Here is a 17,820-nt window from a genome sequence, read left to right on the forward strand (position 1 = left end):
GGTGTGTGCTTGGGTGCTGGCAACCTACATAGAACTGTCAAAAAGAGCTGCCATTAGGTGGCCTTGGGCACTCAGAGAATCTGCTAAGGGGTTTTTCCAAAGGTATAATATTGTGCCTGAAAATTAGTAGGTGCTCAATAAATATTCACCAAAGAATGAATAATAACCCTCATCTTAAACTATCCCTCTCTTGACTATGCAGCCCTCCATCTACCATCTCATTCTTCTGCACCCCTTTTATAGAAAATTCCACAAAAGCATTATTTATATGATTGCTGTTTTCACTTTTGAGCCTCTTAGTTTCTCTTGATCTCACTCTAATTGTGCTTTCATCTCTAGGGCCCTACTAAAACTTTGAGATCATCAACAACTTCCATTTTGACAAGTCCAATTCCTAGACCTCATCTACTTGAACTTTCAAGCAATCATTTGACCCAGGGGATAACCTCTCCTTTTTTCCTCACTGACCTCTCTTTCTCAGTCACATTTTCTGGTTTCTACTCAGCTCTCCAACTTCTTAATGTTGCAATGTTCCCATTTCTGCCCTCAGACATCTTTTCTATCACATTTATTCCCGTACTTTACTTCCTAATCTAGATGCTGATGATTCTCAAATTTATATCCAGGCTCTGAATTTAAGACTTATCCAACATCTCCGCTTGGATTTTGAATAAGCGTCTCTCTGTGTTTCTTCCTTTAAATTTCAGATGTATAGAAATGAATGAATTATAATCTTTTGCTGATGCCATATTCATTTTTTTTGTTTGTTTTTGGCCAATGCTTGGCCTTCTTTTCCATTTATTTATTTATTGTTTAATATACTATAATGAATACCTGTGAACATATTACATGATAAAGAAACTAGAATGCCTACAATAATGTAAGTCATTCTCTATGATCTTCCCCCACCCCATCCCTGTACTACTCCCCACCCAGTTAACACCCTGGTACCATCTCCATTACCACAACTGCACAAACCACCATTGACTCTCTCCTAGACTGATGTAATAGTCTTCTGACTGGTCTTCCTGCTTCTTTTATTGAATCAACAACCCCCCTCCCCATTCATCTCCACCTCCTCCTCCACCCCCAGCCAATCTATTCTTTTCACTGCATCCAGAGTGATGCTTTAAGGTCAGCTCATATAAATTCTATGTGACTCTAACCAAAATCTTCAATGGCTTTCCATTCTCATGCCAGATAAAATCCAAAATCCTTATGATGGATTAAAAAGCCCTCCATTATCTGACTCAAGTCCTCATCCGCTACCATCATGCTTCTAGTCCTTTGGCCTAATATCTTTGAAGTAGCTATTCCAACTGCCTACAAAACTCTTTCCCAAAATACCTCCCCATCACTCTTCCTTATTTTATTCAGGTTGTTACTCATCAGTGAAGCCTTCTCAGCTAATCATTAAGAATAGCATTCCTCCTCCACTTCCTGAGTCACTTCCTAACTTCCTTATTCTGTCCACTGGAACTTACCCCATGTGTATTTGTTTATTTTCTGTCTCCTCCCAGTAGAAGGAATGTTCCATGGGGCAGGGACTTGCTTGTTCACCACTCTAACCCTCAATGAAATATGTCTGGTGCTGGGCAGCTACTTGTTGCAGGTTAGGTTTCCTGGAAGCAGACTCTGAGACTGGGTTAGTGTGCGTGACTTCCATTAGGGAGGGCTCTATAAAAGGGAAGGGAAGGAAACAGAACTGGGCACAGGGAGAAGCTGGGTGATGATACAGTCTTCATAAAGGACTTGGTTAGTCCCACAGGAAGCTCTGAAGCTGGGGTGGCCCTTCAGAGTTGTACCAAACTCCTGGGCTTTCATAATCCAGTCATTCATGGGGCTTGCTCGAGAAAGTGGCCATGACCTTGGAGGGAGGGCTCTCTTTAGCTCTGCAGGGTGTCATGGGCTAACAACTGAGTGCTTACCGCCAGCAGCACTCCTGGGACCTGGGGAAATAATTCCTTCATTTCCAGAGAGATCTAGGTGGCCCATCGTGGGGCCCGCCACAGCAGTCAATAAAGTGGTTAGTGGTGAACTTTTTGAGATCCAAGAACACAGGAAATGGGTGAGGGTTCATGACATGGAAAAGAGGAAGGAACTGGGAACCAGGTCAGTGAATCTTCACACCCACAGTCCTCCACTTGCCTCCCATGAGCAGGACCGTGTGCGGGTGCTCTGTGATGGGACCCAATGGTTACAATGTGACCCTGCCTGGGAGAGAGAAAGTGAAACATAGGCACAAACATCCATGGTACAAAGCAGTGTATTATAACAAAATAGTGCTTATGAAGAGAAAAGAGGAGGGGAATGAGGGGAAGGATAGAGGAAGGCAACATGGGGGAGACTTTTGAAATCTTGGAAGGTGGATAAGGTGTTGCTGAGCATGATTGGAGGGAAGACAGCCAGCAGGTTAAGAGGTGGTAGACCAAGAGCTCAGACCAAGAGCTCTGTGCCATGGCATCTCCCCTCTCTCTCCTCTGATACTTGGAGGCTTTACTGCACACAAATCCCTCCAATGCCAACATCATATGCATGTTCAAGTTCAATCCTGAAAGAGGAAAATGCTGCCTATTTGCTACCAATTCTATCAGCCTCAGGGAGATAGTTTGTAGAGTTTTATGTGACCTGTTCTATTTTTAAAACTGTAATGAACCAGTAAATCCCATAAGGCACACTATAAAACTGTCCCTTGTATTTAGGAAACAGAATCTAACAGCTACAGAAAAGACCATGTCTTTTGAAGAGAAGCCAATGCAGTGGTAGCTGAATCTCTGGTTTAAAAAAGGTAGACTCGGGCTTCCCTGATGGCTCAGTGGTAAAGGATTGCCTGCCAATGCAGGAGACAAGGATTCAATCCCTGGTCTGGGAAGATGCCACGTGCTGTGAAAAAATTAAGTCTGTGCACCACAACTATTGAGCCTGTGCTCTAGAGCTAGGAACCACAACTGCTGAGACCATGTGCCCTAGAGAACCTGCTCCACAACAAGAGAAGTCACCACAATGAGAAGCCTGCACACTGCAACTAGAGAGTAGACTCCACTTACCACAACTAGAGAAAAGCCCGTGGAGCAACAAAGACCCAACACAGCCAAAAATAAATAAACAAATAAAAAATTTAGGCTCAAATAAACACGTGTAAAGATTATCACTGATGTAAGCTTACAGTTGAAGAACTTGAGCCCAGCAAGGTGATAGGGCTTTGTCAAAGTGACACAGCAGATCAGTGTCAGGTGAAGCCCAACAATATGCACATGGCCTCCAGACCCCTTTTAAAGGACTGTCTAGATCTTTGGCCAGGGGTCCTTAAAGGATGCCTGCCTCCCTCCTCTTAAATGAACAGCAGCGGGAGCCACTGGCCAACCCAGTTGCTGGGTCAAGTGGCAGCTCCCACCTAATTGTACCAGTCCAAAAAGGAGTGACACAGTGAGTCAGCTAGGAGTCTGGTTTCCTGTAGTTCAAGAATGGCAAGACGAGGAACAAACCATGGGCTTTATTGCTGGGGGAAGAGAATGATTTACAAGGCCCTGGCCCTTGGCTGGGATAGAGAATAGAAAATCCTCTAAGGATGTGATTTCAGAGAGTGAAAAATAGTCACTTGAAACCATGGTTTCAGCTTGAGGTTCCAGCGTGGCTTTGTGTTTTCCTGTCAGTGAACTGATCTCTGTTTGCCCAAGCTAATCACCCTTCCTGATCTACTTTAGAAATGAGCCTCTCCCTCTCCCTCCTTCCACTATAAATGGATCCACTATTTCTTAAGGCACTAGATCCCTTTGATCATTTGGTGGCAACCTCTGGCTTTAGCTTGGAATGTGTGGGATATCTCGTGACCAAACAAGGGACCAAGATGAAGACTGAATGTCAACAGTGATTACTACAGTGTTTGACTCCTTGGAATCAGCAACTTGATGGGAAATGACTTGCTTAGAAATTAGACCTGGAAGATACAACAAGCCCATGTATGAAATTATACAAAGTCTGATCCCAGGCCTCCGAAACTTAGAAGCAGGTAGAGGAAATAGGAGAGAGAAGCCCCCAAACTCTAAAAACAAATTATTTATTCCCATGTGGCAGCTTTAACTGATGCTTAGTTTTTCTCAGTAGCGAGCCACACAACCACAAATCCCTGGGTGTGGGCCATGTGAATCTTTTTTTTTAATTATCAGAATTCAAATAATCCATCCTTGGACTACAAGTTTCAGCAGGGACCAAGCTCACATAAACACTTTGTTGATCTTTATTATCCTATTTGTCAGGATTCTCATAACATCCTATTTCAAGATGAAATTTTGGTAAGAATGGTATTTTATCAAATTTTATTCAGTTTTGATTATTATTTTGATGGATAAATGCCAGGCAGGGCTAATCCAGGCAGAAACAGTTACATGCCTGTTATGGGTGTGGGATGGAGCTTGTTAGACACTAGTGGCCTACTTGCTTGAGTGTGAGATAATTAATAAAAATGTTTTTGCTCATCTAAAAAATCTTAGATCAGCCTCTCCTTATGGGTCACATTTTGGAGGCTTGAGTTTAAGATGTCAATCGCCCATCCCTCGAGTTTCCATCCTCCCTTCTTATTCATTTAGTGGTGGGTTAACCAGGCCAGTAACTAGTTTCTCATGTACTAGGTATCTATTCCCATCACTCTCCTCATGGCTATAAAAGTACTCAGTTCAATCACTTCCTATTATTCAGATTTAAGCAAGATGTGTCATGGTGGTGGTGGTGGTGACAGTGTATGTGTCTTTGTACATTGATCACTATTGAATTGATGCCAAGTTTTCTGACCTGTAAAGTGGGGATGATTATTCTAAACTCAAGGCTTGATGGGAAGGTTAAGTTAGTAGACATCATGCATGAGAATCTCTGACACACAGTAGGTCACCTTCAATATGTTTGTGAACCTGAACTCATGGGGATCTTTCCACTCTTACTGGGCCACACCTGCTACCAGTTATTTGGGTTAAGTCCATGTGGCCTCAGGCATCTGTGCTAAGAGTGCACCTTGGGAGCTGGGTACATGGCTTGTTATGGGAGGTCAGGGCAGAGTAGGGAACCTGGCTTTCCAGTCAGACCATGAGATCCGGAATTGATTACACTGGGCCAGCACTTCTGAATCCATCTAACACCAGACTCTTCCATGGACATTTGCCTTCTCTCAGTAAGATTTTCCTCTTTTGTGTGTCTCCTGGTCCCTCAAAATGGCTACATTTTCAATCAGCAATCATCTTTGAGCAGATGCCAGGCACGAGGCACTGTGTCAGATGTTGTGGGGGAAGTCCAGAGAATCACTTCTGTTGAGTATTTGCTAGGCAGCAAACTCCAAACTGGGCTTCCCTCATGGCTCAGACAGTAAAGAATCTGCCTGCAATGCAGGAGACCTGGGTTTGAACCCTGGATTAGGAAGATCTCCTGGAGAAGGGAATAACTGCTCACTCTAGTATTCTTGCCTGGAGAATCCCATGGACAGAGGAACCTGGCCAGCAACAGTCCATGGGGTTGAAAAGAGTTAGACACGACTGAGTGACAAATACTTTCACTTTTCAAGCCCTGAACTACGCCTTTTACGTACTTTATCTCATTTACAAAGATGAATAAGACAGTCTCCAGCCATAAGGAACGAAACATCATTAAAGGAAAATAAGACATATACACACAAAAAATAACTGTTCCAAGTGTATAAAACTGAAAATCAAGACATTAAGAGAACTGAGAATTTAGAGAAAGCAGAGGTTACTGCTAAGGGATGGGGCCATGACTGTATTCAAAAGGAAGGATGGGTTTGATTGGGTCTTGAAGGATGGTCAACATTTGGGCAGGGAAAGAGAAGAAAATGAGGCTGCCCACTTGGGGAATTGCACAAGCAAATCTAAAAACGGGAATGAATCCCAGCTGTGCCCATCAGACAGTGAGCAGCCCATTCCTGAGGTTGGGGTAGGACAATTTCGCTCCCCTCTCTGTACCCGCCCACACACACACACACACACAGACACAACAAGTGAGAGGCAACCACTATAGTGTCAAACAGACTCAAATCCCACTTGTGTCACATGCCAGCTAAATTAATAAACCTGTCTGAGTCTCAATAACTTTATCTCTGAAATGGGAATAAAATACTTCATCTCCAGGTTTGTTAGGAAGATTAGATGAAAAGATGATATATGTACACTGCCCAGCCCTCCATTCTGGCAATAGTGAGACCAGAATAAAAGGCTGTATTTCATCAAGCATGTGGATACTGATTGAGTGTCTGTGGTTAGAGCTGTCTGTGGTTTGCAAAGTACCTTCGCCTACACTGGCTCATCAGTGTAGGCCTCCCCTTTGCTCTGTGTGTAGGCAGGGCTGATGTCACTGCCGTCCCATTTTACAGCTGGGAAAATGGAAGTTTAGAGAAGCCTGGACTTTCCCAAGTTCCTAACTTTACAGTCAGATAGACCCATGCTCAGACGCTGGCTCTGCCACCATCTGCTAGCTGGGGCACCTCTCTGAGCTTCAGCTTCTTTGCATTCCGTGCTCAGCTTAACACATCCATACCTACATCCTTTACTAAACATTTAATTTGATTATTTAAATTTTTGAACATATAATAAGTTTCAGAACTTAAAAACTGCAAGAAGCTATGTGATGAAAAGTCTCCTCACCCCTGTCCACTATCCATCAAGTTCCACTACATCCCATAAGCAACTTGCACATACTTCAGCCAATCACTGTGTGTCCTTTTCTGAGTCTCTATACATACAGAAGCAAATCCAAGTGCATGTATATGTACTTCTGCATCTTGCTTTATTTTTTAAAGCGCATCTAGGATTTTTTTCACATCAGCACACACCAGCTTCCTTGTTTTCTTTGGCAGTTGGTATTTCATTACCTGGATGTGCTGTAACTCATTCACCTAGTCTCCAATGACTGACATTTAGGTTGTTGCCAGTCCTTTGCCATTACAAACAATACTGCAGTGAATAACCTTGTACATACACCACTTTGTGTATAAGCATGCTCATACGATAAATTCTTAGAAGCACATTACTGGATCAAACTTGGGCAACGTCATGTTCATAGCTATTGTTAAGTTGCCTTCCATCAGGTTATACACCCACTTGCACTTATACAAGTGCCAGGGCAGTGTGTTGCCAAACTCTGGTACTGTTACCAATCTGCTAGGTGAAAATAGCATCTCAGTGTAGCTTTAATTTGAATTTATCTCATTATGAATGAGACTGAGCATATTTTCAAAAAGCTCTTTGTATTTCCCTTACTGTGAACTGTATGTTCACATCCTTTGCTCATTTTTCCATTGGGTTGTTGGTCTTCTATACTTTATGATAATAACTTTATATAAGGAAAATTTAATCTTAGAAATGTAAACCCTTTGTGATATGAGTTGCAAATAACTTTTTTCTTTCTGCATTGGTTGTTTGCCTTTTCATATGGCTTATTGCATCCATTATTTGCATGTATGTGTGTGTTAGAAACCATTTCCGAACTTTTCAGCTCATTACAACAGCCAATGTAATGCTATGGTCTGAGCTCAGCTAAGAGTCTATCTCTGTTCCACAAGGTGTCAGCTGGGCTCATGTATGCTTTAAAGTCAGTCGGTGGTTGATGTCATTCCCGGGCCTGGTGGTTGACTGGCTGTCAATAGAAGGTCACTCGTCATCCAGTGGGCTAGTCTGGTGTTCTTCTCATGATGGTCACAGGTTCCAAAAACAGCAAGACAACGAGTACATACCAAAGCCCAAGTGTTTTTAAGCCTCTACTTGCGTCACATTTGTTACTGCCTCAGTGGCCAAAGCAAGTAAGGCTGGATTCAGGGTGGGAAGGGAGCACCTGAGGATGTAAGTAAAGGGAAGAAATTTTTGGCCATTTTTTGTAAACAATTTACAACATTTACAGGATTTGTTTGGGATTTTGGTTCTTGGTGTTACTATTGTTTGTTTTCCTATGTGGTGTTTTATTTTTATAGTAATGTAATTTGTCAATCTTTTCTGTCATAGATTCTAGATTTTAAGTTATAAATAGGAAGCCATTCTTCCACTCTAAGGTTATGAAGGTAATTCTTACTATCTTCTCATACTTCTATGGCTTCACTGATTACATTTAAGCTTTTATCCATTTGGAATTTATCCTTCTGTTCACTCCACATTTATATTCTTAAGTAAAACATAATCTTTCTCTATTGTCAGGGTAAGCAGTTAGACTCAGTAATAAACAACTAAATTTTAGTGACTTGTAACAAGAAAGATTTATTACGTGCTCACACCACATGTCCATCATGGTCTGGGGTAAGGTCTGCTCCCCATCAACTTTACTCTGGGACCCAAGGTGATGACCCACGCTCCACCTAGGACACTGCCCATCTTGTAGAGAAGAGAGACCAAGACACATACACAGTGCTTCTTAAAGCTTCCTCTCAGAAATATTGCTTGATTTTCATGGGCCAAAATGAGTCACATTGCCAATTCTGATTCCAGTGGAAAAGCGAAGTATAATCCTCCCCTGAGGAGGGACAACAAATAACCAAGAACATTTCAGTCTTTCACAACTGTCCTTTCTGTTAACTTGCAGCTCTGGGAAAGGACACACACAGAGCCTAAAGCTGCTGGTGACCACATCTTACCAGCTAGGTCAGGAACATCATCAGTGGCCTGGGATTAGGCATGCCAGAAGCAAATGACCCTCACACCTGACCTTCCTCCCTCAGATCTTGAACCCTGTTCAGAGCAAGGGGTGTGTGTGTAGTCTGGAGCAGCAGAGCATATAAAGAGAGGAACAGTGAGCCTCACCTAGAAAACTGTTATAAGTTGAATGGTGTCACCTTAAAAAGACATACTGCCGTATGAACCCCACCCCAGTACCTCAGAATGTTGTTACCTTTTTTAGAGATAGGATCTTACAGAGGTAATCAAATTAAAATGAGTTTATTAGGATGAGTCCTAATATGACTCATATCCTTATATAAAGGGGAAATTGCGATACAGAGGGAAGATGATATCGAAAAAATTTACCTCAGATTGAGACTTGAACCCATGTACTGGGACTCCATCACAGCTGAAACCCAGTCTTCCAACTGAGATCACGGACCTGGCTTAATTGCTCGGGTTCTTCATGTCTCATCACTGAAAAAACTCAGTGAGAGACAAAGTGATAGGTAAGAGTGGATTTATTTAGAGAGAAACACTTTCACAGATGGGCTGTGGGTCATCTCAGAAGGTGAGAATAATCTCAAAATGTGGCGTGGTTCGCTTTTGTGGGCTGGATAATTTCATTGGCTGATGAGTGGGAGGATTATTCCAAACATTTCGGGGAAGGGGCAGAGATTTCCAGGAATTGGGCCACCAGCCATTTTTTGGCCTTTGATGGTCAGCCTTGGAACTGTCATGGCGCCTCTGGGTATGTCATTTAGCTTGCTGATGTGCTACAGTGAGCGTGTACTGAGGATCAAGATCTAGTCAAAGGTGACTTGTCCGCCATCTTGGACCCGTTTGATTCTAATCAGTTTATGTTGTCTCCTTGGGCAACCTTCCTTCCAAAGGGCAACATCCTTCCAAAAGTTGTTCCTGCCCCCCCCCCCCAACCCTCCATTTCAATATGAATACACAGGAAAAAGACAGCCATCCACTAGTGAAGGAGGGGGACCTGGAACAGATCCTTTGCTCACAGGCCTCCAAAGGAACCAATTCTGTCATCACATGATGTCAGACTTCCAGCCTCTGGGACTGTAAGAAAATAAATGTCTGCTGTTTAAATAAGTCACCCAGTTTATGGTACTTTTTCATGGCAGCCCTAGCAAAGGAATACAGGGAACATATCCCAGAGCTTGGTAAGGGCTGCCTGGATGCTAGTTTGAAGCATTTCTGGTGTCACAGGTTAACAGAAAAGAAGCCCATGGTCAACTAGCAATGTCTTCCTTGGATGTGAGGTGGGAAGTGGCAGTGAATTTGGAGATAGCTGGCCAGGGAATTCACTCAGGTTCCAGTACATGGTGACTCTGTGATGACAGCAAGGGTCACACCAACTTGTAAATTGGTGAACTTCAGGGCAGGACTGCCAGGAATTCATGACTGAGGGCTTCACTGAGGATAAGGGAGGGGGGACAGAGAGTAAGCCTGGCATCTACCTAAATGTGGGTCCCTAGCCTGTCGGGTGATAGAGCAGCCAGCACTTCTCTGATGAGAGAGCACCAGGAGCCAGCAAGAGAAAGTCAGGGTCTCAAACGAAATGATAGCTCCTTAATATTTTACTAGATGCCAGCATTCCTTTCAATTAGCCTTTTTGAAGTTTGCTATATTAAGACCACAAAGTCTGCCCTTCTCGGCTCTGCTAAGTATCATGAGATCTCTGCCTCTAGCAGAGTAGAGTAAGATTCCACAGCCCTGAAAAACACAAAGTATTTCTCAGAGCAGGTTTTAGAGGGTACTAGTGTGTAAGAAAAGTCCTGAAATATTGATGAAAAGGTCCAGAGATGTGGGTGTAGTGGTTGCTTGCAGCAAGTATTTACTTCCTTCCCAAAGGCAGATTCAATACCAAAAAAAGCAACAGAAAAACTTCAAAAAAATGTTTATCTCTGTGTGTGTGCACGTGCACACGCGTGTGTGTGTGTAATATGCCATAGCTTGCTGGGTGCTCCATGGAACACCGTTATAATGTGGGAGCCAGACAACACTTTGGATATAGATATTAAGGTTGACTCAGTAGAAGCGGCAGTGATGAGATGTCTTCGGAAGTGACTTCAGAGGCAGAGCCCACCAGAGAGAGACATGGAGCAGAATAAGATGAAAGAACAGTGTATCTTTTGCTTATGGAACAAAGCTCCCCAGAAATAATGACTTAAGGCAACATTTTATTTGTTGATGATTATGCAGGTCAGCGATTTGGGCTGGGCTCAGCTGGTCGATTCTTGTATTCCCCTAAGGTCACTCATGGGCTGCAGCCAGCAGGCAGTTCAGCGAGAGGCTGGCTGATTGAGGCTCTCAACTGGGGTGGCTCATCTCTGTGCCAGCAACTTTATCACAAGGCAGCAGGAGAGCCTTCAGCAGCCAGAGAGGGCAAGTCTGAAGACACACACCCCTTCAGGCCTCTGCCTGCATCGCATTTGCTGACACCGCAGAGTCCAGCCCAGGGTCAGTGCGGGAGGACACTGCACAGAGGTTTAGCGATATGAAGGCATGAGTCCCTGGTGTCTTCAGTGTAAGACTCTTCCACGGTTTGCCTTTCTGAGGACCTCTGTAACATGTCCTGAAACTCTCAGAGGTAAAAACCTGGTAGAGTTCAGGAGGTAGTGAAAGTTTTATTGTATTTATCATTCTGTGATCCTTTCTATACACACAGGCAAGTAGGCCTGGGAAAGCTCACAATATTGACCTTGAACAAATCCCTTATTCTCTAAGATTCAGTTTCCCATTGGCAAAACTCACCCACAGGGTTATGGTCAGGATCATGTGAGCTCATGGCCACTTGTGACACATGTTAAGTGGGCGCTTCCCTATCAGCCAGGATAGGCTATGGAGAAAACTTTAAGCCAGTACACAGGTAAACGTATAGCTATTCAGTGAGAAAATAGAGCTCCAGGTGACTAGGCTGCTTGAATAATCTAAAAAATTCAGGGGAAGATCTTTCAGCTCTAGATACATTGTTAGTCTTGATCTTTGTCTACTCAGAATTGACAAGGAGAAAACAGATCGGCTTTGCCTTTTGTCGTAGTCCTAAACTATTCTTCTATCTCAAAAGCAACTCATTCTCTCTTGCTTTTAACATCATCAATCTAGCTCACAAAACATCTCCTCTAGAAAGTGTTTGATGAATCACACCCGATTTGATCCCTGCTCACCTATCCATCAAATATCACCAAGTCCTCTTTAAGTGTCTGGTGTGGTGCTAGGACCCGTGACACAAAGATGAACGAGGCCTCATTTTTATCCCCTAGTTGCTCACAGACTAGTGATGTGATAGATGCTTAGACAGGAAATAGTACTGTCATTGTGTGCTGTGAGAGAAAAACGTACATTTACTCAACAAACATGTGACACCCTTACTCTGTGTATGCCTTATGCTGGTGTGAAATATTAAAATGAACAAGGGGACTTCCTGGTGGCCCACGGGTCAAGAATCCACCTGCCAAGGCAGGGGACATGGGTTCCATCTCTGGTCTGGGAGGATCCCACTTGCCACGGAGCAAATACGTCTGTGTGCCAACAGTTCAACCCACCCTCTGGATACCACGTGCCACAACTACTGAAGCCCGTGAATCCTGGAATCCGTGAGAAGCTACCACAATGAGAAGCCCTTGTACCGCAAACATTGAAAACCCGTGACCAGCAACCAGCAACGAAGACCAACTGCAGCCAAATAAATAAAATGAGAACAAGATGCCTTTGTATTCTTAAGGAGTGTCTACTGAAGGAGTCAGAGAAGTCTCCAGTCATAATTTAGGAACTCAGACGTAGGTATGAGGCTCTCATGGAAGCCCAGAGCATGGCACCTGCCAGGTGGAAGTGATCAAGAGTAGTTTCCTATAGACTTGATCACAGACAAGGGAAAGGCAGACACAGCAGCATGTTACAAAGGCAGTTTGGAGCAGCTTGAGAGTGCGGCATCTGGGGGAACCCAGAGCAGCTCGGCATGCCTGGTACACAGATCAAGAGCGGGGGTGTGAGAGCAGAATCTGGAGAAGTTGGTAGAGGCCAGACCATAGACGCTGAGGAACCATAGATCATTTCCATCCAGAACGTGCTCTGATCAGATATGCATTTTAGAAAAGTCACTCCAGTGGGAGTAGGGAGATTGGCTTACTTACAGGGGCAGACTCAGAAAGGGACAATGAAACAGGAGGCTGTTTAATAATCCATTTCAAGTGGGAAGTGCTGAGGGATCAATTTTAAGAGACACTAATAGGGATAGAGAGAAGGGGGTGAATTTGGAAGGCATGAAGGTGTTTACGGGCTCCATTGTGTCCTCCCCTGAAAATTTTCATATGCTGAAGTCCTTACCTTCAGTACCTCAGATTGTGATTGTATTTGAAGATGGGTTTTTTGTTGTTGTTGTTTTGTTTTTTGGTCGAGCTGTGCAGCGTGGAGGATCTTAGTTCCCCAAACAGAGATTGCTCCCACACCCAATGCAGTGGAAGCTCAGAGTCTCAATCACTGGACAACCAGAGAAGCCCTGAGATGGAGAGTCTCCAAAGAGGTGATTAAGTTATCAGCTATTAGTAAGTAAGTGAAGTCGCTCAGTCATGTCCGAGTCTTGGCGACCCCATGGACTGTAGCCTACCAGGCTCCTCTGTCCATGAGGTTTTCCAGGCAAGAGTACTGGAGTGGGGTGCCATGGCTATTAGGGTGGGCTTAATCCTATATGACTGCTGTGCTTATAAGATAGAAGAACAGTTTAGGATTAGGACAAAAGGTAAAGCAGATGTGTGAAGCAAACACGAAGTCTGTGTTCTGTTTTCTCCAGGTCGGCCTTGGGGAGAGACAGGGAGAGATGCAGAGACATTCAGAAGAAAGAACATGTGAGGGCACAGGGAAAAGACAGCCGTCTTTAAGTCAGGGAGAGAGACTTCCGAAGAACCCTGCTGAGGCCACAAGCTTGGACTTTGGCCCCCAGAACTGTGGGAAAATGGCATTTCCATTATTTAAGCCATTCCGTCTGTGGTACTTTGTGGTGGCGACCAGAGCGAGCTAAAAGAAGCAAGATGGACATGTTCACAGTATAAAACTGATAACCAATAAGGACCTGCTGTATAGCAGAGGGAACTCTGCTCAATGTCACCTGGCAGTCTGGATTGGAGGGGAGTTTGAGGGGCGAATGGATACATTTATATGTACGCTGAGACCCTTTGATGTCCACCAGAAGCTATCACAACATTGTTAACCAGCTATACTCCATTACAAAATTAGAAGTTTACAAAAAAAAAAAAAAGAGGAACCTTGTGCCTTTGGGGAAGGTCAGATGTATAGGAATTATGGAAACTGCAGCTCCACTTCCTTTATCCTCCCCAGACCCAGAAAGGATCCAGTTAGCATGGGTACCTCGTAAGTCCCTGGCATCACCCCTGTACTTACTCCAGGGAAAGGGAAGGCATGTGGACCCCCTCAGGTACTCCATACCCTAGCCCAGGAAGAGGTGTCTGGGAGAAAGTTATTTTCCCAAAGTCACATGAGGGACCAATTTGAAAGATCTTACCATAACTCTCCTACCCTGTTGGTGGGAATGTAAATTGGTGTAGCCACTGTGGAAAGCAGTATGGAGGTTCCTTACAAAACTAAAAATAGAACTACCATACGATCCAGCAACCGAACTGGGCATATATCCAGAAAAAACTCTAATTCAAAAACATGCATGCACCTCAATGTTCATAGCAGACTAATCACAATAGCCAAGACATGGAAGCAACTTAAATGTCCATTGACAGAGGAGTGGATAAAGAAGATGCGGGTACCTATATAACTCTGAATACTGCTCCTGCTGCTGCTAAGTCACGTCAGTCGTGTCTAACTCTATGCGACCCCATAGATGGCAGCCCACCAGGCTCCCGTCCCTGGGATTCTCCAGGCGAGAATACTGGAGTGGGTAGCCAGTTCCTTCTCCAGGGCATGAAAGTGAAGAGTGAAAGTGAAGTCGCTCAGTCGTGTCCAACTCTTAGTGACCCCATGGACTTTAGCCTGCCAGGCTCCTCCGTCCATGGGATTTCCCAAGCAAGTGTACTGGAGTGGGTTGCCATTGCCTTCTCCGACTCTGAATACTACTGAGATATAAAAAGAATGAAATAATGCCATCTGCAGCAACATGGATGGACCTAGAGATTATCATACTAAATGAAGTAAGTCAGACTGAGAAAGACAAATATTAATATCATATGATATCAATTATCTGTGGAATTTTTTTAATGATACAAATGACCTTATTTACAAAACAAATACAGACATAAAAAGCAGACCAATGGTTTCAAAAGAGGGGAGAGGGGAAGGATAAATTAGGAATTTGGGATGAACAGATATACGCTACTGTATATAAAATAGATAACCAACAAGGCCCTACTATATAGCTGCTGCTGTTTAGTTGCTAAGATGTGTCTGATCCTTTTCGACCCCGTGAACTGTAGCCTGCCAGGCCCCTCTGGCCATGGGATTCTCTGGGCAAGAGTACTGGAGTGGGTTGCCATTTCCTCCTCCAGGGGAACTCCCCAACCCAGGGACTGAACCCACATCTCCAGCTTGGCAGGCGGATTCTTCACCACTGAGCCACCGGGGAAGCCCACCACTATATAGCACAGGAAACTATTTAATATCTTATAACAACATATAGTGAAAAAAAAAAAAAAATATATATATATATATATATATAAATGAATCACCTCACTGTACACCAGAAATTAGCACAATGTAAATCAACTATATTTCAATTTTTTTAAAAAGCCTAGAGAGAAAAAATACATAAGAAATTAAAAAAAAAAGACCTTCCCACCATTAAATTACCCTCTCCCCTGCTGTCTTCTCTCCGTCACCGGGTTCTTTTTTCCTTTCCCACCTGTATTCTGTGCTTACTCCAGCAGCCTCTGCACCAACCCTGGAGTCATTCTGCTGAAGTCCTGGGGCATTTTTACCCCAAAATAAACATAGTCAGCCAGCCTGTAGGTGAACCAGCCAGTTCGTGGATGCGTCCTATCCAGGGTGCCCCTCCGGAGGGGATGGAGGGGGTGCAGGAAGCAATACAGAGAGAGCGAGCTTTGGGCCCTAGACTTCTGTCTTGTTGGAAATCTGAGGCTGGATGAAAGGTCAGAGACCAAATGTTCTAACCCATTCACACGACAGCAATTGGAGAAGGAAATGGCAACCCACTCCAGTGTTCTTGCCTGGAGAAACCCATGGACAGAGGAGCCTGGTGGGCTACAGTCCATGGGGTCACAAAGTCCAATGCAATTGAGCGACTATCACTCACTCCACCAACAATAATGTCTAGGGAGGGTAAATTCCCTGTCGTTTTGGAGTCTCAAACTAGTTGTGATGGGGGTGGGGCAGGACCTCTCACCGTTTAACTGAGAGATCTGCTCACCCAGCAGCGCAGTCTCAGGGGCCTCAAACATTCCTGTCATCTGGGCTCACAGCCTTCTGAGGTCCTTCGGCACGAGCCCCCTCCATGAGAGATCCCACCAGGGATGACCCAGTCTCTGTCTGAGCATTAGCCACACGGGAACGGCTCCCAGCCTCCCGCTTCCTGGCACAGACCTGCCACTCTGAGCCATTCCTATCTGTTCCTGGGTGGAGATGCACTCTCCCTCCGGAGCGCTCCCTCTGCAGAGTCAGAAGAGATGTGTGTGAAGCAGGGGGCCTGGGAAGCCTTTCCTTCCCACTCTCTCCCCTGGGTCAAGGCTTGGCAAGGTGGCTCTGCGTGCTCCAGGCCTCCTTGGCTGGGACGAGCAGCCTCTTGCCTGCAGGCACTTCTGCAGAGCAGAGCTGTTTCCTCATACCTGAGCTGTGCACGGCAGCACCGACCACTCCTGGCTGAGCCCACTATTTAAGGCCAGCGCACCCCAGCCGGCTGTGAGTCACGGCACTAGGAGGGCAGCGGCAGCTCCACTCACCCCAGCATCCAGCGCCCTGCAGGAAGGGCCCCTTCCCCCGCCATGGCTTCCCTGGGGCAGGTCATCTTCTGGAGGTAGGGCTCTCTTCTCTATCTTTACAGGTGCGGGAACCGCGGTGAGGTCTTGTGGGGCTGCTGAAGACTGCTGGGCCATCCCATAGGTCCCCACCGCTACCCTTATCTGATCCAGCATTGGGCTGGCATGAGCCTGGCCAGATAAGAGCTTAACAGAATTGGATTTAACATCACACCCCGGCCACTCAAAGCCCCCATTCATGGTCAGATTGGTTTTCTGCCATGGAGGGAGGGCTGGCAGCTGCCACGACAGCTCTAGACCAAGGAGTGTGTGTGCCAGGCTGGGACATTAATGCTCTTGTGGGGGCCCTATGTAGGACGGTGTGGGGCTGCTCTATGGGGTGGGAGGGAATCTATGACTGATGATGGCTGGGGTGCAGAGGGACCCTCTATAAGCCCCCAGGATGAAGCAGGTGAGCATGCTTAGGCTTTTCTGGGTATGACTTCCCAGTACTGCTGAGTAATTCACCTCTCCTCCACCCCGGCTCTGGGGTGGGCTCCCTAGTTTTCCTGGGGGTTCCTTGGAGAGGAGACCCCTGCTGCTGCTGCTGATGATGATGATGAGAAAACAAAACTTTGTGGAAGCTCAGAGTCAGCCCACCCTAGGGCCTGGGATGGGACAGGGGAAGGACATAAAGAAGCAGCAGCAAGAGGAGCTTGTGGCCCTGGAAACTGCGAAAGGGCAGGTCCATCAGCAGAGCTGAGAGGATGGAGGAAGAGGTTTGATAGAATGAGCCCAACTCCCCAGAGATGAAGGAAGCCCCATCTCTTACCTTCTGCTCCTCTCACAGAGCTCTATCTAATTGCCTGTTTGTCCATCAGGCAGTCGCTTACCTTTCCAGAAGGAAAGAGATGGAAAGTGAAGGAAGAGTTCTCCTGAAATGGTTGGTGATTCACCTTTGGCCACAACTTGTGATGATGTTTAAGAGGACTGGTGGGTGTTGGTTCTAGGGTTGTTTGTGTCTTTTCCAGTGAAAGGGAAAGCAGGGAGGGAGGAAGGGTTAACCTCAGATTAACAGTGAAGTTTCTGAAAAGACTGAGAGAATGTTACTTCTTAGAGGCAGCCTAGAAAACTCTTTTCCTTAAAACAAAACGTCAGCTCCCTCACTGGTGTCCTCCTGAAGCCACCAGTCCTGAGTCAGGGGCTGGGGGCACTCAGGGTGACTGCAT

The 17,820-nt window shown here is 45.2% G+C and overlaps 1 protein-coding gene across 1 annotated transcript in view; it reads left to right on the forward strand.

Annotated features, from left to right (window-relative positions):
* The first annotated feature begins 16,523 nt into the window (after nt 1–16,523).
* VTCN1 (V-set domain containing T cell activation inhibitor 1) overlaps nt 16,524–17,820 on the forward strand; it is a 70,153-nt gene continuing 68,856 nt past the window's right edge. The window contains exon 1 of the mRNA XM_065927112.1: nt 16,524–16,650. Coding sequence (XP_065783184.1) covers nt 16,619–16,650 — 32 coding nt within the window. The 5' untranslated portion in view covers nt 16,524–16,618. The remainder of the gene's footprint in view (nt 16,651–17,820) is intronic.

This window comes from Muntiacus reevesi, chromosome 1 (assembly GCF_963930625.1).
Source record: "Muntiacus reevesi chromosome 1, mMunRee1.1, whole genome shotgun sequence".
Classification (NCBI taxonomy): Eukaryota; Metazoa; Chordata; class Mammalia; order Artiodactyla; family Cervidae; genus Muntiacus; species Muntiacus reevesi.